The sequence below is a fragment of the Gorilla gorilla genome, chromosome Y (genome assembly GCF_029281585.2).
Source record: "Gorilla gorilla gorilla isolate KB3781 chromosome Y, NHGRI_mGorGor1-v2.1_pri, whole genome shotgun sequence".
Classification (NCBI taxonomy): domain Eukaryota; kingdom Metazoa; phylum Chordata; class Mammalia; order Primates; family Hominidae; genus Gorilla; species Gorilla gorilla.
This window is the reverse complement of record NC_073248.2, coordinates 47036883-47059152: the sequence shown is the minus strand read 5'-3', so window position 1 is coordinate 47059152 and position 22270 is coordinate 47036883. Positions and strand designations below refer to the sequence as shown.

The 22270-nt window shown below is 44.1% G+C and overlaps 1 protein-coding gene across 1 annotated transcript; it reads right to left on the bottom strand.

Moving 5' to 3' along the window:
- Nucleotides 1-16957: 16957 nt before the first annotated feature.
- LOC129530380 (eukaryotic translation initiation factor 3 subunit F-like) lies at nucleotides 16958-18688 on the bottom strand. The gene is made up of 2 exons (XM_055377161.2): nucleotides 18654-18688; nucleotides 16958-17936 (listed from the first exon to the last, which is right to left on the bottom strand). The coding sequence occupies exons 1-2, from the start codon at nucleotides 18686-18688 to the stop codon at nucleotides 17039-17041; spliced, it is 933 nt and encodes a 310-aa protein (XP_055233136.1). The 3' UTR covers nucleotides 16958-17038.
- Nucleotides 18689-22270: the final 3582 nt, after the last annotated feature.

The window sequence follows — 22270 nt, the reverse complement described above, 5'->3', positions numbered from 1 at the left end:
CACTCTAATGTGATTGAGGATACTTTTGTGTGGATTATATTCCCAACAAGTTTTCCAATTTTTTTTTTTTAGCTGGAGTCTCACTCTCTCCCCCAGGCTGGAGTTCAATGGCACAACCTTGGCTCACTGCAACCTCCACCTCCCAGGTTCAAGCAATTATGCTGCCTCACCCTCCCAAGTAGTTGGGACTACAGGCATGCACCACCACACCTGGCTAATCACGTACTTTTAGTAGAGACTGGGTTTCTACATGTTGATCAGGCTGGTCTCGAACTCCCAACCTCAGGTGATCAGCCTGCCTCAGCCTCCCAAAGTGCTGGGGTTAGAGGCATGAGCCACCATGCCCAGCCTGTTTTAACTCTTTGATTATCTGAATCTTCCAATTCCCCCCAACCACCAGTGAATTATTTCTGCTAATTTTTTTTTGTTTGTTTTTGAAAAGAGAATGATGGAAACCCACCCTGTTCCAGTGGGAGAGTACAGGGATTCCCTGGAAAGACTCTGGCTTAGAGCCCTCAGACCAGAGTTTAGGTCCAGGGGTCCACTTGGTGACTCAGGAGAAACCCTGGACCCCACCTCAAGGAATCTTGGATCCCCCGGTGGGGGTCTCAGAAGCAGGAGGCTGCTGGGCCACGGCAGGAACAAGGCTTTCTCCGGCACCCCCATGCAAGGTTCCTCCATAGAAAGAAATCATGTTGCCCGTTGCGCAGCAGGCATGCCATCCCAGGCCCCTGAGTCCCCCAGGGGACATCCCCGCTCTGCCAACCGTGTGAATACACTCTACCTCCCAGCCTCTGCCATGTCACAGATGACTTGAGGCTTCAGATGAGTGACTCCCCAGAGTCACATGGGCCTATGCTTGGGTCCCAGCCTCTTCTATGACCCTTGAGGTGGCTCTCAGCATAGGAGGCTGATTTCTAGGCCTCTATTTGCTGTTCTGTGAATGGGACAGGTAACAGACCTCTATGGCAAGCATGAAATGCCAAGCGCCCACCACAAGACCTGGCAACAAACTCTCAGGAAATTCAGGTCATTCTCTGGGAGTGGCCACAGATGCTTCTCAGAACCCCAACCCCTGGCACTGCTCCAGCCCATGCTGGACCCTTCATCATCCAGATGTCCCAGGCCCACAAGTATCTGACACCTCAGGTGGCACTTGTGGCCCACTATGTGACCCTAAGCATACCTCCATGTTCTCTGGGCTGAGTCTCTGAGCCGCCACAGCTCTGCAGAGCCCAGGCTGTGGGCTCCAGCCCCTGACCTCCAGCTTGACTTACTAAATGTAATCTCCAGGGCTAATTTTAATCCTGGGCAGGAATTGGACACATTCCCATGGCTAGGATGAGTCCCTGGAGGCTGGAGGTGACACCATCCCACAGGACCCAGTGCCAAGATAATCCCCCAAATGACCCCTATGCCTGTGGTCTCATGAGAGCAGGGACTGGGGCTGAGCTTGGGCCTGAGTCTCTTGAGCATAGAAGGCTCAACTAAGCCCCTTCTCAATCTGTCCCAATTTTAGTTATAGGGACACTATGGCTAGTGCAGAGGTCACATGACAGGGGAACCCCGAGAGGCAGGAAGTTGGGGGCCTTTCTGGACTGATGTCCTAGAGCTGAGACAGGAAGTGAATTCCATGCAGAAGAAACAGCAGGTACAAGGATCCCAAGGGGGAGAGAAACAGCAGTGAGGTTGGAGTGGGTGGGGAGGGCAAGAGGCCACAGAGGCTGGGCCACACTGGGCCTTCTGAGCTGCAGGAGGCTCTGGGTTTTAGTCTAAGAGCAAAGACGAGCTATGAGAGGGTTTTGAGGAGAGAAGGGATGGGGCTGATTTATCATTTTAACACGCAGATCATGCTACCATGGAAAGCAGGACTATCAGGGCTGGGGTGGAGATGGCAGGAGGCTGGAGATGAGGTCAGGGCTGTGTCCATCTGAGCAGAGCCTGGGGCGGTACCCTCTCTGTGCTGGTCTGTACCTCACACTGTAAGTCACTGGATCCCACGGCTTATTTGGCCCTCCAGAACATCAGGAGGTCCCCCACCAACTCTGGTGCGAGGTGCCAGGTGCAGATGAGTTGATGCGGGGCTTAACTCTCCTGACCCCTCATGACACTGGAACTCTCCTGATCCCATCACCAAAGAACCAAGCTGTCCCCCACTCTGCCCCTGAGAGATCAAGCTCTAATCATGGCCTCCCTTGCTCACACATTCTCCATGGTTCCACATTGGCCTTGTGAGAAAATTTCTGCATCCAGCCTGACATTCAAACACCTTGCCCTAATCAGCTCCTGCCTACTTCTCTCTATCTTTGACAAATATTTCTGTCTAGAAGGTCCTTTTTTCCCTTCTTCACATAGCCAACTCCTATTCACACTTCAGAACTCAGCTCAGGTCAGACGAGGTGGTTAATGCCTGTAATTCCAGCACTCTGAGAGGCCAAGACAGGAGGATTACTTGAACCCAGGAGTTTGAGACCAGCCTGAACAACATGATGTAAACCCATCTCTGCAAAAAATACAAAAATTAGCTGTGTGTGGTGGCATGTGCCTGTAGTCCCACCCTGAAGTAGGAGGATCAATTGAGCACGGAAGGTCAAGGCTGCAGTGAGCAGTGATTGTGCCACTGCATTTCAGACTGAGCTACAGAGAAAAAAAAACTCAGCTCAAGAACAAGCATTCCTCCAAGAAGCCCTCCCTGTTGTTCCTCTGGAATCCCACAGTCCCCATCCTTCCCCTGTAGTTCTAACCCCACGGGGCTGGCAGTAGATATATACAACTTTGTCTCCCCTAGACTAGACAGCCCTCTAGATCAGGCCTAGGAGTGGACAGTAAAATTTAGAGAGTGCAACAGGTGAAGAGAGACGTGACTGACTCCCTCCTCTTTAGCTTCCCTTGACAGCTTCCTCTCAGACTGCCCCAGCTGATATCCTGCCCAGAAACACACATGCTTGCAAATCCAGCCACTAACCATTGACCTGTCTTGGACTCAAGTGTGAAGAGCCAGCCAAGGAATGCAGACCTGGAAGCCTAGGGTGTATGTGTGTGTATTTGTAGTCAAGTGACAATCCCACCCAAGCTCCAGACAGACCCTGGCGGCCCATTCTGCAGATGTTGGTGAGGTTGGTATTTCTGTGGAGGTGTCAGCAAAGGTTGAATGTGCCAGGCATGAGGCAAAGGCCAAGGTTTAGGGGGACTTCTACACACCCACCTGCCCCCTTGCCTTGTCCAGCCAGAAAGCAGAGAGCAGTGGCATCTGCCCAGCACAGAGGCAGATGGGTGGATCCACTCACCTGAGGATAGAGCAGGGAAGATGGGACAGGAGAAATCCAAGAGGGCTTCTCAGGGGAGGAGGCGTGTAGTTTGGCTTAGATACAGAGGCTAGACAGGGGCCTGAGCAGATGAGTAGGGGACTGGGCATTTGAAGTCAAGAGTCTTGCACCTCCTTACCCCTTTCTTTGCACCCTCATACTTGAGCATTTATTAGCAACTTGTGCTAACCACTGAGCTAAGCTGACCTCCAAGTAATTAGAAAGCTTAAGTAAACCAACATCTGTAGATAAGAAAGGTGAATGAGGACCTACTGTTACAAAGGCAAGGTAATTTGAGGCTGCAATGAGCTATGAGCAACTGTGTTCCAGCCTGGGAGACAGAATGTAAAAAAATAGTAATAACAGAAAGTATACATCAATCTCAATTTTTTTAAAAAAGGCAGATGGTTTTACAGTTGTTTTATCAAAACTCAAAGAACAGGAAAGCCCAAATTATTTCAACAAAGTCAGACCTTTTAAACAGACGATAGCTGCCCAAGTCATTTTTATGAAACTTCTTTATATCAAAACCTAAGTCTAAAAAGAGAAAAGTGTTGACCTTGATACGGGCTGTGTTAGGCAGAGATTTCAATGAAGTCCTCTCTGAAGAGGTGACATTTGATCTGAGTCCTGAAGCACCAGAAAGAGGCAGCCAAGCCAGGAAGAGGCAGGAATGGGAAGGTCTAGGGAAAGACTGGTCCTGGCAGGCAGAACTGCAGTGGCAAAGGCCCAGCGGTGATCAGGAGCTTGGCATTTGGAAAAATAAAGAGTGTGTGTGACTGGACAGCGTGAGCAAGTGGGCAGAGGAGGGGATTGTGATACGGTGTGCACTGGTCAGGCCACCTAGGTCCTGGAGCCCACAGTGAGAAGCATGGGCTTGACTCTGAGGGCAAAGGAGAGCCACGGAGAGTTTGGGTAAAGGGGAAAGTTGGCATTTAATTTTATAGCTTTTTGAAGTTTGTTTTGTTTTCTTAGAAACAATGTCTCAGTCTGTTACCCAAAATGGGGTGCAGCTCAAAATATTTTCCAATTTATCTTGTGATTTTTTTTTGATCCAATGATTTAGAGGTGGGTTGTTAAATTTTCACATATTTTCAGATGTCCAATATTTCTTACTGTTGTTAGTTTCTAATTCTGTTTCAGTCAGATAACTTACTTGTTTTCCCTGTCTCTCCTGTCTTCTGATCCTGTTTTTCCATTGACTACCATTTTTAAAATAAACTTATTTCAGTGTGTCATTTACAATCCTATTTTAATGTTTTGCTCTATCTCTGAAGTGGTTGTTCCAGGGATTATAATGTGCTTTTCCATTTTTCCAACGAATGAAGAACGAAGTGATCGACTTCTTGCCGCTGCCGGGGCTCTGAAGCGCTGCCCCGAGGCGGTGGATGGAGGGTGTCAGGCGTGACATCAAGAGCTCTGCAGCCAGGGCCTGGGGCAACCTCCCACTCCACCTCCCCGGAGCCTCGCAGCCAGCATCCCCAGCGGCCCGTGCGCCCCGGCCAGGCGGGACCTCAGTGCTGTGGCGGCCACAGGCCTCACCTGGGCAGGCCCCGGGCTGCATGCGGACCGCCGGGCGCCCAGGACCCTAGAGGCAACCAGCGGTCTAGATCAGCACAGCGCCCCTGGGGAATGGATGGTGTACAGGGGACAAAGCTACACATTTCTTTCATTTTGGAGTGGGGAAAAAAGAAAAAACGGAAATGAAAGATAGAAAATGTGTGGGCTCTCCGTCCTTTCCTTTGCTCCTGAGCGCTCTCTGGGGTGGGGGGCTCAGCAAGCTTCAAGAGGTGACCGAGATTCCCCCACCTCGCCCCCAGATCCCCGGGAGAGGTCAGCACGGCCCCTCCCGTGGGTGTCACAGAGACCGATGCGGGTCCCGCTCCCCGGGAAGGAGTGGGTCTGGGTCCAGTCCGCAGGACCCCCTCACGGACGCTGACACAGAATGGAGTTGAGGTGGGGGCAGCGCTGGACCCCAGGGTCCCTGCCTGCCTCCTGGGGAGCCCGGTGACCCAGGCAGCCCTGGTGAGGCCGCAGGAGTCTGGGCCCTAGCGACAGCCCCGGGCTCCCACAGGACGAATGTAGACGGTGAGGCCAAGGACGTCCTGCTGCCCTCGGGACCGTCCCTCCAGCCCCCAGCTTTCCGTGGCTATTGGGCCCCCTCTGCAGAGGGGCAGGGGAGCCCACCCTGGATCCTGAGGCGCCGAGCTTGAGGGACCCCAGAGCTCCAACCAGGCCGCTTTCTTTGCAGATGTGAAGCTGAGGTCCCGAGGAGGGCAGGGGCAGGTCCCGGGCGCTCCTCAGGCAAAGGGAGCCGATTTAGGGGCTGGGGTCACAGGAGGGGCTTCTGCGACCTCTAGGGCCCTAGTGCCCTGGAGGATGAGAGACTGGGGGCCTTTCGTCCACCCCTGGGGCTGGGCAGACGCTCAGCCTGTGCAACCCGAAGCTGCTTCTGCCCAGTCCCAGCCGCGGCCCCTTTAAGAGGGGGTGGTGTTTCAGCCTGGCGCCAGGGACGCTGCCAGCACGCAGGCCCCGATGGAAGCAGAGACTGCGCTTCGTGCGAGGCCCGTGCAGCATCGGCGGCGTGGTCAGAGCGAGTCTCGCAGAAGATGTGGTGGCTTCCGTTTGTTGGTGGAGGAGGTGGCAGGCCTCGGCGGTAAGTGGAGGGGGATGAACCCCACCTGGAACCCTCTGGGTCTCCCTACTCCTTCTCGGCCGCTCCCTGCTTTCGGGCCCTGACTTCTAAGTGGGCATCTGGGCCCGAGTCATCAGCGTTGGGGCGGTTGTGGGATCCTGGCCCCGGCAGTGTCCACACCCCCGCCGGGAAGGCTATGCCCCTGTCCGACCCACGTCCAGCCTATAGGAGCGCCCTGGCCCAGAGCTGGCGGTGAAGCGCTGGGCTGGGTCCTTCCGAGCCCCACGGGCCTCTGAGCTGGGGTGTAGGGTTATTTTTTATGCCTCAGGACCTTTAGAAAGAGACCTCGCTAGAGCAGTGGACATCTGTAGTTTCAATTCTTTGAGGAGTTTCCAGCTATTTAACTGTTTTCCATGGTGTGTACCCTAATTTTCATTTCCACCTACAGTGTATGAGTTCTCCTTTCTCCAAAACCAAACCCCCATTCCAATTTGTTTTTGTTTTTGTTATTTTGAGACGGAGTCTCTCTCTGTCTCCAAGGCTGGAATGCAGTGGCGCCATCTCGGTTCGCTGCAACCTCCACCTGCCGGTTTCAAGGAATTCTCCTTTCTCAGCCTCCTGTGTAGCTGGGACTACAGGCGCCCGCCACCACGCCTGGCTAATTTTTGTATTTTTATTTTTAGTAGAGACGGGGTTTCACGATATTTGTCAGGCTGGTCTGAAACTCGTGACCTCAGGTGATCCGCCCGCCTTGGCCTCCTAAAGTGCTGGGATTACAGGCGTGACCCACGGCTCCCAGCCCCTCCTATTTTTAAAAAATTTTTCTAGGAATATTCAATAAGTGTGAGATTATCTGCGTGTGGTTTTGAATTACAGTATTCTAATGAATAGTTAATTTTGAGGACCTTATCTCTTATCTGTTGTTCGATTTTATATCTGTGCAGAATTGTCTGTTCAGGTTATTTGCGAAATATTAGATTGGATTCTTTTTCTACTTTGTAGTGTTTTTTGTGTACACGTTAGTTGACAACTCCTTATGAATTACATGATTGCCTGAAATTTTTGCATAATCTATGGGATGCTTTTTTATTTGGAAAGTAGTTTTCTTTGCTATGCAGAAACTTTTCACGTTGACGTAGTCCCATATGTTTTTTTTTTTTTTTTTGCGTTTTATGCGTGTCATAATGGTCACCCATATTAGAAAATATGCATCAGTAACAAAGCATTTAATTGTCAATGAGGTTTTTCTTCCAGGGTGTTTGTTTCTTTTCCTGTTTGCAAAGGTTAGCAGAGATTCAAGTGACCCAAAATATATGCTCAACCTGTGTTTTACTTAAAAACATTTTGTGGTTTTGGCCTTCAGTTGATGGGGGGGGAGGTTGATTTTCATACATCGTGTAAAATAAGGGTCCTGTTTCTGGCTTTTGCATCCGGATATCATTTTTCTCAAAGGTATTCATTGATCAGACTCTGCCTTCCACGTTGTGGTGTTCTTTATCAAAGTCAGTTGACTGTGTCCATATTTGTATTGTTTTTGTCCTCCCTGTTTTTGTCCATAGTTCTAGGTATTTCTTTTTATGCAAGTACAATATATCTACTGCATAACTACAACTTGGCAATTTAATTTGATATCAATGATTGTGGGTTCTCACTTTGATTGTATTTCTCAGGATTCCTTTAGATATTCATTGCTTTTGTGGTTCCCTGTGATTTTTAGCACTATGTATTTATTTCTGTTAATTTTTTTACAACATAAAGGGCCATAATTAGGGGTACTTTTTATACATATAAATTGGGTAATGATCAAATCAGGGTACTTAGGATCTCTATTCCCTCATACACGTATTATTTTTGTGTAAAGAGAACATTCAAAATTCTCCTTGCTCTTTAGAAAAATGTAATACGGTTAAGTCCAGTCACCAGGCTGAGGAGAACACTCAGATTTATTCCTTTAATGTTAACATAACTTTGTTTCCATAACCAATCCTTCTCCATTCCCCTTCTGTCTCCCAGACTCTGGTAACCAATATTGTGCTTTCTACTTCTTTAAAATAAACATCTTAAGATTTCACATGAGTGGTATCATGCAGTGTTTGTCTTTCTAGGCCTAGCTCATCACATTTAACATAATGTTTTCCGGGTTCATCTGGGTTGCTCTAAATGACACTGTTTGATTATTCTGATAGCCGAAGAATATTCCCCAGTGTATGTATGTGAGAGTTTCTTGATCTCTTTATCTGTGGGTGAACAGGTAGGTTGAATGTATAGCCAGTAGTGGGACTGCTAGATGGTATGGTATTTCTTTTTTTTCCTATTGTTTGCAGGACCCCCAACTGTTTTTTATAGTGTTAATACCAATTTACATTTCCACAAACAGTCCCCCTTTCTGGAAATTCATACCAGGAATTTTCTTTTTAAATATTTTAATCTTTTTGTGATGTTCATTCTAGTTGGAGTGAGATAAGATCTGAGTGTGGTTTTGATCTACATTTTTCTCATGAGTAGTAATGTTAACCACGTTTTTATAAATGTTGAATGTGTTTTCTGTCTTCTTTGCACAAATATCTACTCAGATTATTTGCCCAATTTTGGTCTGGTTATTTCTCTGTTGTTTTGGCTTTTTGCCAGCTGTTAGTGTTACTGGCTTGTGCCTTTTCAAAAGTAACCTGTTATCCACTGTATGTTTGCCCAAACTTTTCTTACAAGTTTTAGTATGCCTTTTCATTTTGTTCGTTGTTTCTTTCCTTTTTTGGGCACAAATTCTTCAGTTTGATGCGGTCCCACATGTGTATAATTTCTTGGTTAGTGTGCTATTGGTTACTAATCAAGAAAAAAAAAAATCACTGCCAAAGCAGTCCATTGTCAGTGATTTTTCCCTTGTATTTTTGTTACTTTTTGCAAACCATGAGCATACATCCAAGTTTCCCTAAATATACACACACTCGAGGTTGTGTTTATAAGAGCTTTATGGTTGCAAGTTTTGTGAATTATTTCTGTGTTATTTAGTACCATACTTTTTGTATTATTTAGTACACTAAATTTATTTTGTATTATTTAGTATAAATACAAAATAATACAAAATAAAAATATTTTTTATTATTTAGTACACACTATTTGTATTATTTAGTACCACACTTTTTGCAAACCATGAGCATACATCCAAGTTTCCCTAAATATACACACACTCGAGGTTGTGTTTATAAGAGATTTATGGTTGCAAGTTTTGTGAATAATCTTTAATCCTTTTGAGTTAAAGTTTTTTTTTTTGGTACCACAAGAGTCCTGTATTATTTAGTACCGCAAGAGTCCTGTATTATTCTTTTGCATATGGATATCTAGTTTTGGAAACCTTCCCCATTGTGTTGTTTTGGTGGTGTTTCAAAAAATGTGTTCACTCTGTGTAAATTTGTGTTTATTATTGAGCGCCCTCATTTTGCTCACTGGTCTGTGTTTCTCTGTGTATGCCAGTACCATATGGGTTGGTTAACTAGGGATTTTCGTTTAATTAGAACTCAGGGAATGTGATGCAGCCCATATGGTTTGTATTTCTCAGGATTGCTTTAGAAATTCAGGGTGTTTCATATTTCCACATAAATTTTGGCATTGTTTCTTTGTATTTCTTAAAACACTATTTGCCATATACTAAGTGTATATAAGTAGAGGGTACAAGGAAGATTTCGATACATGTATATGTTGAGTAATGAAAAAATGAGGTTATTTAGCATCTCTTCACCTCATAGTTACTACTTTTTGAGTGGTGACAACATTCAGAATCTTTCCTTCTAGCTACTTTGAAATATATGATACATTTTTATTAAGGCTAGCCACTCTGCTGTAGAATAGAAGACCAGAATTGATTACTGTCATCTAAGAGTAACTTTGTACCCATTACTGATTCCTTCCCAGACCCTCTCCACCTCCCCAGCAGCCTCTGGTAATCCCTATTGAACTTTCTACTTCTAGGAGATAAAGCTTTTTTCAGTCTACATGTCTGAGATCATGTGGCATGGGACTTTCTCTACCAGGCTCATTTGTTGGACCTGATGTTCTCCAGGTTTCTTCATGTGGCTGCAGATGGTGGGATTTCCCAAAGCTTTATGGCTGAAACATATTCCGTGGTGTATCTGTATGGCAGTTTCTTCATCCCTGCAGCTGTGTACGGACAAGTAGGTTGGTTTTGTACCTTGGCCACAGTTAGGAGTGCTTTAGTACCCATGGGAAGGCAGGTAACTCTCTTCAACCTAGGGATTTCAAGTGCTTTAATTGTGGAACCAGTGATGGAGTTTCTAGCTGACATGGTAGTTGTACTGTGAATTTTTTCAGGAACCTCTAGCTGTTTTTCATAGTGTGTATACTAATTTACATCCCCACCAATAGCATTTAAGAGGTTTCTCTTCTGTAAGTCTACACTGGCTGTCACCTTTAAAAATTTGTGTTTTGTTTGTTTTTGGTAGTATTCATTCTGAGTGGAATGAGATGGACTCTTAGTGTGGTTTTTGTGGATATTTTTGTGAGGATTGGTGATGTCGAGAAAGTTATTTGAGAAATCCCCACATCGTTTTCCATGGTGTCTGAACTAGTTTGCATTTCTACCAACAGCAGACCAGCATCCTCTCCTCCTCTGCCTCGCTGGCATTCATTCTTGTGGACTGTGTCATAATTGTCATTCTGACCAGTGTGAAATACTATCTCATGGGGCTTTTGCTTTGCATTTCTCTGATGATTACTGAGGTAGAAAAATGTCCTGTCCGTTGTTTGCTATAAACCTTCCTTTGAGATGTGTGTTTTCATGCCCTTTGCCCTTTCTTCACTGAGTTTTTGTTTTGCTGATTTATTTGCTTAACATTTTTGAGGTAGATCCTGGATATCAGACTTCATGAGATGCATACGTGGGGACATTTTCTCCCATTGTGTAGGCTTTCTGTTTACTCTGTTGGTAATTTCTTCTGCTGTTCAGCAGCTCTTTTGTATATTAGGTCCCACTTGTCAATAATTGTTTTAGTTGCACTTGCTTTTGGGGACTTAGGCATATCCATGCTGTGCCAAATCCTCTGTCAGGAAGTGTATTTCCTAGGTTCCCTTGCAGGCTTTTAATAGTTTGAGGTCTTGCATTTACAGCTTTCATTCATCTTGAGTTAATTTCTGTACATGGTGAGACACAAGGGCCCACAGTTTTTCTTCTGCAACTGGCTAGCCATTTTATCCCAGCACCATCTATTGAGAGGAGGGAGTTCCTTCTCCAAAGCTTGTTTGTGTGGTTTTTGTTGAAGATCAAGAAACAGTGTCAACCTGGTGTTTGATGTCCAATGTTCACCAGGCTTCAGGTGGACACCTCTAGAAATAGATCTTTACAGATGAGAATCTGGAACTGGTTTGCTGATCTGTTTTAGTCGGAATGAATTCCTGACCTTCTTGTCAGGAGGAGACAGAAACCTGATCATTTGTAGTGTACGGTGGTATTGTGATTACTTAAATTATCAAATGTGGTTATTGGGAATGATGTGTTTTTTTCAAGTGGCATATGAGAGGTAAAATTGCTATTGTAGTTGACTGTTGCAGTTATAATTTTGTCAACATGGTCTGTAAGAGTGCAATGGAGTCAGCCCGGCGTGGTGGCTCATGCCTGTAATCCCAGTACTTTGGGAGGCCAAGGCGGGCCGATCATGAGGTCAGGAGATGGAGACCATCCTGGCTAACACAGTGAGACCCCGTCTCTACTAAAAATACAAAAAGTTAGCCAAGTGTGGTGGCACACTCCTGTAGTCCCAGCTACTCGGGAGGCTGAGGCAGGAGAATGGCGTGAACCTAGAAGGCAGAGCTTGCAGTGAGCCGAGATTGTGCCACTGCACTCCAGCCTGGGCGACAGAGCAAGACTCCATCTCAAAAAAAAAAAAAAAAAGAGTGCAATGGAAAGCTGGTAGAATATGGACATTGTTTAAAGACCAAAACAACCACACTACTTTGCTAATCCCTATCAGCTAAAGCCTAGAGAATATATGAGGCATAGGTTTACATGGTGTTTGACTAAGGCATGCAGAATATAATCTTGACATAGGCTAAGTTTATCAACATGGATACATAGAGATTCTGAAGTTAAAGTCTTAGCCCAAGAAGTTAGAAGGGGTGCTCAAGTTTGTCTGACAGAAACTGTGAATCCACATTGCCCTGCTTATTTTGAGGTTGTGTTGCCAGAGCTTTCCTAGCATAATAAAGAGAGGTGCATACAAAGGAATAGGAATAGTAGGAGGTGGGGGTAAAAATATCAGGTGTGATCCACATGCCAAGCCGACCCCCACTGTGTCCCACAGGAAGCCCCAGAAGATATTTCTCTAAGAAATTAAGGATTCGTTTGTTGGGGAGGGCTGCTGGCATGCTTGAAAAGTACTGTGATGGCTGAATTTTGTGGGCTTGGGGAGATTGCGGGTTCTCTGATTTCAAGGGGAATGATGTGATCCTAGAGTTGCAAAGAACAAGTGACAGTGGAGGCGCTTATGCTTTGTGACTGCACTAGAGACAAGGAAGACGCAACTAGAATAATGGGGAGCAGGAATGGAGCGGCCAACAGAATATCTGACTGTTAGGGATCTTTGATGAAGGCTGATTCTCAGGGAGTGAACTAGATCAGTGACAAACTATTTGTCTTTATATAACTGGGTAATGTGGATGGATTCTAATAAAGGGACTACTTACAGCACAGCAGGAAAGACACAAAGAAACCAGACAGAAGAGTGTAAGTGGTAAGGGGCCAAGCAGTCACCTGACAGTGCCAGCTTGCCAAGAAGGCCCCAGACAGAAGCTGTGATCTTCAGCAAAGGGACACAGTCCGCCTGTGCTGACCCTGCAGGGGCAGAGGTGGGGGATAAACACACTCTTCTCTCACCTATCTTCTGCCACCCCCTCCATTAGCTGAACCCCAGTAAAAGCATGAGGGTAAGGGAGATCTCTGCAGTATCCAATTCAGGTGAGTCTCCTAAGGAAAAAAGCAGAACGTAGAAAAATTAAGAGTGGGTCTAGGGAATAAAATAGAGATATGCACCAGAGTATGATGATGTGTCTGGGAAAGAATATACAAATACTTTTAAAATTACTAGACAATAAACCTGAGATGACACTAATACAGGTAAATCTCATTTAATGGTAACATATTCCAAGAAATGCATCATTACATGATTTTGTGGCTGTGCTGACACCATAGAGTGTAGTTTATACAAACCTAGACAGTGTAACCTACTACATACCTAGACTATATCCTACAGCCTATTGCTCCTGGGCTACACGCCTGTGCAGCATGTCACTGTGCTGAATACAGTAGGCCAGTAGTCCCCAACACCCAAGCCATGGACCGGCACCGGTTCGTGTCCTGTTAGGAACTGGGCACAAAGCAGGAGATGAGTGGCTGGCCAGCCGAACATTACTGCCTGAGCTCCGCCTCCTATCAGATCAGCAGCAGCATTAGACCTTCACAGGAGCACAAACCCTATTGTGAACTGCACATACAAGGGATCTAGGTTGTGTGCTCCTTATAAGAATCTAACTAGGCTGGGTGCTGTGGCTCACGCCTGTAATCCCAACACTCTGGGAGGCCGAGGCAGGTGGATCACAAGGTCAAGACAATCCTGGCCAACATGGAAACCCCGTCTCTACTAAGAATACAAAAATTAGCTGGGTGTGGTGGCGCATGCCTGTAGTCCCAGCTACTAGGGGGGCTGAGGCAGGAGAATCACTTGAACCAGGGAGGCAGAGGTTGCAGTGAGCCGAGATTGTGCCACTGCACTCCAGCCTGGTGACAGTGGGAGACTCAGTCTAAAAAAAAAAAAAAAAAAAAAAAGAAAAAATAGAATCTAATGCCTGATGATCTGATGATCTGAGGTGGAACAGTTTCAGCCCAAAGCCATCCCCACTCAGTGGAAAGATTATCTTTCACAAAACCAGTCCCTGGTGTCAAAACTTTGGGGACCACTGCTGTAGGCAGTTATATCACAATAGTAATATCTAAACATGGAAAAGATACAGTAAAAACATAGTACATCGGGAGACCAAGGCAGGCGGATTACCTGAGGTCAGAAGTTCGAGACCAGCCTGACCAACATGGAGAAACTCCATCGTACTAAAAATACAAAATTAGCTGGGCGTGCTGGTGTGGGCCTGTAATCCCAGCTACTTGTTAGGCTGAGGCAGGAGAGTCACTTGAACCCCAGAGGCAGAGGTTGCAGTGAGCCAAGATTGTGCCATTGCACTGCAGCCTGGGCAACAAAATAAAACTCCTTCTCAAAAAAAAGAAAGAAAGAAAAAAATATATATATATTACAAAAGTTAGAGAGAGTGGTACACCAGTATAGGACACTTAGCATGAACAGAGGTTGCAGGACTGGCAGTTGCTCTGATGAGTCAGTGAGTACTTGGTGAGTGAATGCGAAGGCCTGAGATATTACTGTACATAACTATAGACTTTATATGCACTGTACACTTAGGCTACACTAAATGTATTTAAAATTTTTCTTTCTTTAACAAGTTCATCTTAGCCTATCGTAACTTTATAAACTTTTAATTTTTTTAATTTTTTGATTCTTATAATAACACATCTTAAAACAAAAACACATTGAACAGCTGTACAGAAATGCTTTATATCCTTTTTCGATAAGCTTTATTTATTTTTAATTTTTATGTTTTAAACTTTTTTGTTAAAAACTAAGATACAAACACACACACTAGCTTAGCCCTGTAAGGGTCAGGATAATCAATATCACTGTCTTCCATCTCCAAATCTTGTCCCAGTGAAAGGTCTTCAGGGTCTTCAAGGGCAATAACATACATGCAGCTGTCATTTTCTATGATAACAAGGCTTTCTTCTGGAAGAACTCCTGAAAGACCTTCCCGACACTGTTTTATAGTTAATTATTTTTAATGAGTAGAAGTACTACACTCTAAAATATGAATAAAATGTATAGTATTGTAAATACTGTTGATCCTTGAACAGTGCAAGGGTTAGGGGACCAGCTCCTGTGCAGTTGAAAATCCATATATAACTCTGGGCTATCCCCAAACTTAACTACTAATAGCCTATTAACTGCAAGCTTTGCTGATCAAATAAACAATTAATGCATACTTTGTTAATTGTATACTGTATTCTTATAATAAAGAAAGAGAAAAGAAAATTCTATTAAGAAAATCATAAGGAGGAGAAAATATGTTTACTGTTCATTAAGTGAAAGCGGATCATCATAAAGGTCTTCGTCTCCATATTCATGTTGAGCAACATGAGGAAGAGAAGAGGAGAAGTTGATCCTGTTGTCTCAGGGATGGGAGAAGCAGAAGGAAATTTGCATATAAGTGAACTTGTGCATTTCAAATCCATGCTGTTCAAGGAGCAACTGTACATAAACTAGTCACGTGGTCATTTATTATCATTACCAAGTATGACATATGGTACATAATTAGATGTGCTAACCTTTAATGCCACTGACAAATGTAGTGGGTTTGCTTATACCAGCCTCACTGCAAACACATGAGTAATGCGTTGTGCTATGATGTCATCAAGGCCACAGTGTTACTAGATGGTAAGAATTTTTCAGCTCTGTTATCTTAAGCGACCACCATTGTATGCAGTGTAGCATTTACCAAAAAACCATTATGCCACACAAGACCATATTTGGGGCTTTTAGTGTCCCCTGTCCCCAAGATCCTTCTATTCAAAATGTGAGCTCATGCATGGTTTAAAATTTGTGATGGTGTGCAGTGGACACATGGGGGATTAACATATTTTTTTCTTTACTTTTGAATAGTTGGATTTTTTTTTTTTCAAGACAGAGTCTCACTCTGTCGCCCAGGCTGGAATGCAGTGGTGCGATCTCAGCTCACTGCAAGCTCGCAAGCTCTACCTTCTGGGTTCATGCCATTCTCCTGCCTCAGCCTCCTGAGTAACTGGGACTACAGGTGCCCACCACCAGGCCCAGCTAATTTTTTATATTTTTAGTCGAGACTGGATTTCACCGTATTAGCCACGATGTTCTTGATCTCCTGACCTCGTGATCCGCCCACCTTGGCCTTCAAAAGTGCTGGGATTACAGGTGTGAGCCACCACGCCCAGCCGAAGATGACTTCTTAAAATAGACACTAAGTATGAAAATACTTGTAGCCCAAGTAAATTCTTATTAGAGGGAATCCACTGAAGAGGAGTAATCATATGCATACAATGACATGTTATATAATAGATGTTAGTCAGCTGATACTTGTTCAATGGGCTCATGGACAAATGCACATAGTATTAAGGTTAGAAGGTATTCACGACTTTACATAATCAAATTGTATCTGGACCAATGTAGAACAACTAAGACTAATATGACAGCCTTCCCTCAGGGGCTACCCAGTCAACTTGCAGATTGATGACATTGAAACCCATCCCTCAGGGATTTTTTTCTCACCGAAATAGACACTTATTCTGGGTACGAACTCACCCTTTACATTTGCAATTGTTCTGCTGGTACTACCATGAGTGAACTTAAATAATTTGTTATTCACCATCATGATATCCCATACAACATTGTTTTTGACTAAGGAATTCATTTCACTGCAAAAAAAAAAAATATGGTATTAGGCTCATGTTTGTGCAATTCATTGGATTTACAACATAATCCCCATCACCTAGAAGAATCTGACATGATGGAATGGAATCATGTAACTCAGTTAATGCTCCCAGCTGGTAAACAACACATAGTGAGGTTGGGATGTTGTCCTACAGTGTGTGGTATAAACTTAGAGTCAGTGACCACCATGTAGTGTTATTTATCTTACAACAAAAACACATGAATCTGAAAGTCAAGGGGAGGGGGCTCCCTGCACTATTATGCCTAATTTGCACTTGCAGACTTTTTTTTCCCTTTTGTGAAACTTTGGGTTCTCCTCATTTAGAGATACTGATTTCCCAGGGAGGAAACTAACTTTTTTTTTTTTTAATTTACAAAAGGTAGGCTATGTTTATTAGAGTCACACACAGTTGACTGTCTCAGTGTGACTCAAGACCACAAAAAAACCATTTTTCCTTCACTTCCGAGTCCTGGGGTTAAGACCTAGACCAGCAAGCGTACTGCTTGGGGTCCCTTCACAGGTTTACAAGTTTTTCATTGAGGGCAATCTGTGACTGTGTGAGGTTGGCCAGGTAGGTCACCATCAACAGGTCATTGATGTTGCTGTGGAGCATGGTCTCGAAGTCATCGGGAACTATTTTTGGTACTTGGTTAACCAGGCTCATCAGGAAGTGGCCCACCTTCCTGATGGTATTGTCACCTGACACCTTTCCAGATAGTATATCCTCTGCATATTGCAACACTATGCTCAGGGCATCCTGGATGCGAGCTGATGCCCCTCCTACTTGCTGCAAGTCACTTGAGAGTCCAACCACTCTGTTGGGGCTCAAGCAGGTCTTCATGATCAAGTCAACTCTGATGCATTCCGTGTCATAGTATGCATATTTCACTGTCAGAGGTGTGAACACTCCCACGGTCCTCCCAGGGACACCCATTAAAGTGCTGACATAGGCTTTGATGCTCATATGGCCGTTCTGGAGACTTGTGTCTACAGTGAGGTGGATGGGGTTGGGGGCCTCTCGGCTGTAGTATTCATGGATCAGCACAGAGTGCTCTGTGATGTCATGGCCTGCAGCGTACCACCCCAAGATGAACTCATTTGGAGAAACTTTTTTATGCAGTTCATACATGTTCTTAGCAAATTCCATGTCAACAGCCACTTCCTCTGACTCATTGTGTGACACTGAAAAGCAATTGGTGACCTCCACTGAGTGTTTGTTGACAGTTCCCAACAGGGTCCTGATAACTCGGGCAGCACCCTTGTTGCATCTCTCGTAGCTGTCCACAGTGGAGGCCAAAATGACTGGGTGCAGCCTGACCACACGGCCACCAGGGAAGGGCCCTGGAAGAGCAGGTCCAGGCAGAGCGGGTGCTGGGGTCTGCACTGGAGCTTGTGCTGAGGCCAGGGTCTGGCTTTAGATGACAGGTTTCATTAAGTGGAAGCTGAAATACTATTTGGGGATATTTAGTTCTTCTTGAAACTAACGGTAAAGAAAACAGCAGACCTATTAACAGGTAATTGATCTAGAGATAGCCAAGGTGAAATTGGGTTTCTCTATTCAGTAGGGGCAGGGAGGACTATGTGTGGAACACAGGATTATCTCAGTCATTCCATGTGTGATAGTACATGAAAGAGATGAGCAGTTGTAGTGCTGTTCACTGTGCAAAAGTATCCCTTCTTCCTAACGTGGGAGGGCTGCTTTTGCAAATATGTCTGTGCTATTTCTCACTGGTCCTGCCTCTTCTGTTCTTGGAATCAAACTCAGTCCATGACAGATCCCATGACTAGCTGAATTTCTTTATTAGTCCTATCACAAATGAAATTTTGTATTAGCACCTCAGGGGATTTCTTTAATTTTGCAAAAGTATGTCATCCTAATTTATTATTTTTTTTCCTAAGATCTGGCAATGAGCATCGGTGCTCTGCTTCCTATCTTACCCTGCTCACTCACAGCTGCTTCAGGTGACCTCCTTTTTAGGTTCAGAGTTATGGCTGACCTCTGCTTTAATCAAAACGAATGTATTTTGGTTTCTCATTTTGTTTATTGCTTCTATCTTCAAATTAGAAATCCTAGAGCTCATTAGATTTACTTTTATGTTTATTTTTGAAAGAGCATCCTGCTCTGTCACCCAGGCTGGAATGCAGTGGTAAAATGACTGCTCATTGCGGCCTTGACCTCCTGGGCTCAAGTGATTCTCCTGCCTTAGCCTCCCGAGTAGCTGGGATTACAGGAACCTGCCACCACACCTGGCTAATGTTTGTATTTTTAGTAGAGACAGGGTTTCACCATGTTGGCCAGCTGGTCTCGAAATCCTGATCTCAGGTGATCTGCCCACCTTGACCTCCCAAAGTGCTGGGATTACAGGTGTGAGCCACCGTGCCCAGCCGATTTTTATGACCATGAATGGGGACAGATTTCTTAAACAGATCACAAAGAGCCATAGTTTTAAGAGAATAAATTGATAAATTAGACTATATTCAAATTAAGAATTTCTGTTTATTAAGAGACACCACTAAGTGACAAGACAAGTTGCAGACTGGAAACAGATCTATGAACACATAGAACTGACAGAGGGCTCACATCAACAATATGTAAAGAGCTCTTAAAAATCACTAAGAGAAAGAACAATGGGTAAAACACTTAAACGTGTAATTTATAAAAGCAAAACTTGAATGTGTTCAGCTTTCTTAATATTCATGTAAATGCAAATTAACATCACAACAGGATAACATATCTTCCAAAACGGCTAAAATGTAAAAGATAGAACACCAAGTGTTGGAGAGAATCTGGAGCAACAAGAACTCTCATCACTGCTGGAGGGGATACTGTGTATGGCATTGAATAAAGGTTCTAGAAAGGAGCACATTTAGGACTCAGGTATTTCACTCTTAGGATAACAGAAACACATGCACATCTGCATCAAAAGACATCTATGGAAATGTGTGTGGCATCATTCTCTGTCATTGGAAAAATATCTTGAAACAAAACCCAATTGTGACTTCTGTTTTCCAGCTTGGAAGCTGTCACTCCTGTGCTCACAACAACAACAAAAAACACCTTGAACAAACTGAAAATTACAACTTTTCTTAGATCCATCAGAGACTTGAGGTTAACAGGGCAAATCGTTATCCCCCAAATTGGAGAGGCAGCCTAACAGGATCGGAGGCTGGCCACTGGAGCCAGAACCACGGTGGGAAGACTTACATGTAAACAACAAATCGCTGGAGGCTCCATGCACATAAACTTGAGAATTAAGAATTAAGGGAGCCCAGTCTTAGGGGGCCCTACACTTTCATGAACCTCCAAGAGCTCTGCCAGACGCTCTTATGCACATCAGAGAAAAATTCCCTCTTGCTTCCCACAGGGAAGGGGAAAAGTAACTACTTTGAAATATGCCCTGGGTGTTCCATTCTCCTTAGCAAAAGCCTGCCCCAGGGAAACTATTTCACAAGAGTCTAACCACCTTGGGCTTTAGCAGGGCCTAACACATGTTAGAATAAGAATAAAAATTGCATCAAACTTTTCTTCAGAACCCATGCAAGCAAGCAAGAAAATTCCACCAACCTAAAATTCTGTATCCTGCAAAATTATCTTTCCAAAGTGAAGAAAAATAAAGACTTTCTCAGACAAACACAAATTTGCTGTCAGTAGATCTGTCAAAATGTTAAAAGAAGTTATCCAGAGAGAAGAAAATGATATAGGCTAAAAACTTGGATCTACATAAAGAAAAAAGGTTTTAGAGAAGGAAGAAAGGGGCTTCCTGCCTCCCTCCTCCATGGGGCACTGGTGCTATGCCCAGCACCCAGATGCCCCTACCCAATGCTGAATAAGAACACAGAGCACCGTGAATGGCTGGCTCTAAAAGGAAAAGTGGAAGACTTGTGTTCTCAACCCACAGCTGCTACTGCTACATTTAAACACACTGCAGTGAACATTGTAAGTTCTCTGGCTCATGGAGGGAGGAATCTATTCCAAAGACTCTGAGAAAAACTGTAAATTAAACAAAAATATGGTGAAAGCTGGTTCCTGAGCTTTATTGACGTTAATAATGCAACTTATTGGCCAGGCACAGTGGCTCATGACTGTGATCCCAGCACTTTGGGAGGCCAATGTGGGAGGATCACAAGGTCAGAAGATCGAGTCCAGCCCAGCCAACATGGTGAAACCCTGTCTCTACTAAAAATACAAAAATTACCTGGGTGTGGTGGCACGTGCCTGTAATCCCAGCGACTCAGGAAGCTGAGGCAGGAGAATCGCTTGAACCCGGCAGATGGAGGTTGCTGTGAGCTGAGACGGCACCACTCCACCACAGCCTGGTGACAGAGGAAGACTACCTCTCAAAAAACAAACAAATAAACAAAAAACAAAAACAAAAACAAAAAAACAAAAAACTGGTCACCTTTTCACCATATACAAAAATTAACTCAGGTTGGATTAAAGATTTAATTTTAAGACCTCAAACTACAATAATCCTAGAAGAAAAACTTCAAAAGTACCATTCTGGATATGGGCTATGGGAAATAATTCATCACTAAGTCTTCAAAAGAAATTGCAACAAAAGCAAAAGTTGACAAATGGGACCTAATTAAACTAAAGAGCTGCCACACAGCAAAGGAAACCATCAGCAGAGTAAACAACCTACAGAATAGGGGAAATTATTCACAAACTGTGCATCCAACAAAGGTCTAATATTTAGAATCTATAAGGAACAAAATTCAACAAGCAAAACACAACCCCATTTAAAAAGGGGCAAAAGACATAGACACTTCTCAGAAGGAGACATACATGCAGCCAACAAACATGAAAAAAATGCTCATCATTACTAATCACGAGGGAAATGCAAATCAAAACCACAATGAGATATTATCTCACACCAGTCAGAATGGCTATTTTTAAAAAGTCAAAAAAAAAAAAAAAACCAGCAGGTACTGGCGAGGATAAGGAGAAAAGGGAATGCTTATACACCTTTGGTGGGAATGTAAGTTAGTTCAGCCACTGTGGATAGCAATTTGGAGATTTCTCATAGAACATAAAACAGAACTAACATTCAACCCAGCAGTCTCATTACCGAATATGTATCCAAAAGAAAACAAATCATTCCACCAAAAAGACATATGCACTTCTATGTTTATTGCAACACTATTCACATTAGCAAAGACATGGGATCAACCTAGGTGCCCATCAACAGTGGACTGGATAAAAATGTGGTACATATAGACCATGGAATACTATGCAGCCACAAAAAAGAATGAAATTATGTTCTTTGAGGGAAAATGGCTACAGCTGGAATCCAGGAAGTGAACTAATGTAGTAACAGAAAACAAACGCCTCATGTTCCTATAAGTAGGAGCTAAATTCTGAGTACCCATGGACATGAAGATGGTGACAATAGACACTAGGGACTGCTAGAAGGGGGAGGGAGGAAGGAAAAGGTTGAAAAATTGCTGAGTACCATGTTCAGTACCTGGGTGTTGGGATCATTCACACCCCAAACCTCAGCACCACACAATACACCCAGGTAATAAACCTGCACATGTAGACCCTGAATCTAACATAAAAGTAGAAAAAGAAAAAACAGAATGGAATCTCTGTTTATTCTCAACGTATCAGTTGTGCCTCTCTTCAATTTGAAACTCTCACTATTGGCTATATTTGGGGATGCCCTATTTCCCATCTCATAACTTATTTTAAGAAGCACAGCATAATAATGTGTGGGCTTTGGATTCAGTTTTTGAAACAAAACAC

Coding starts and splice junctions, on each gene's coding strand:
- LOC129530380 (XM_055377161.2), bottom strand. CDS start 18,688: ATGAGCAGTCATTTTACCACTGCATTCCAGCCTGG. Junction 17,937..18,653: donor ACCACTGCATTCCAGCCTGG/GTGACAGAGCAG, acceptor TGTCATCTAAAG/CCAGACCCTGGCCTCAGCAC.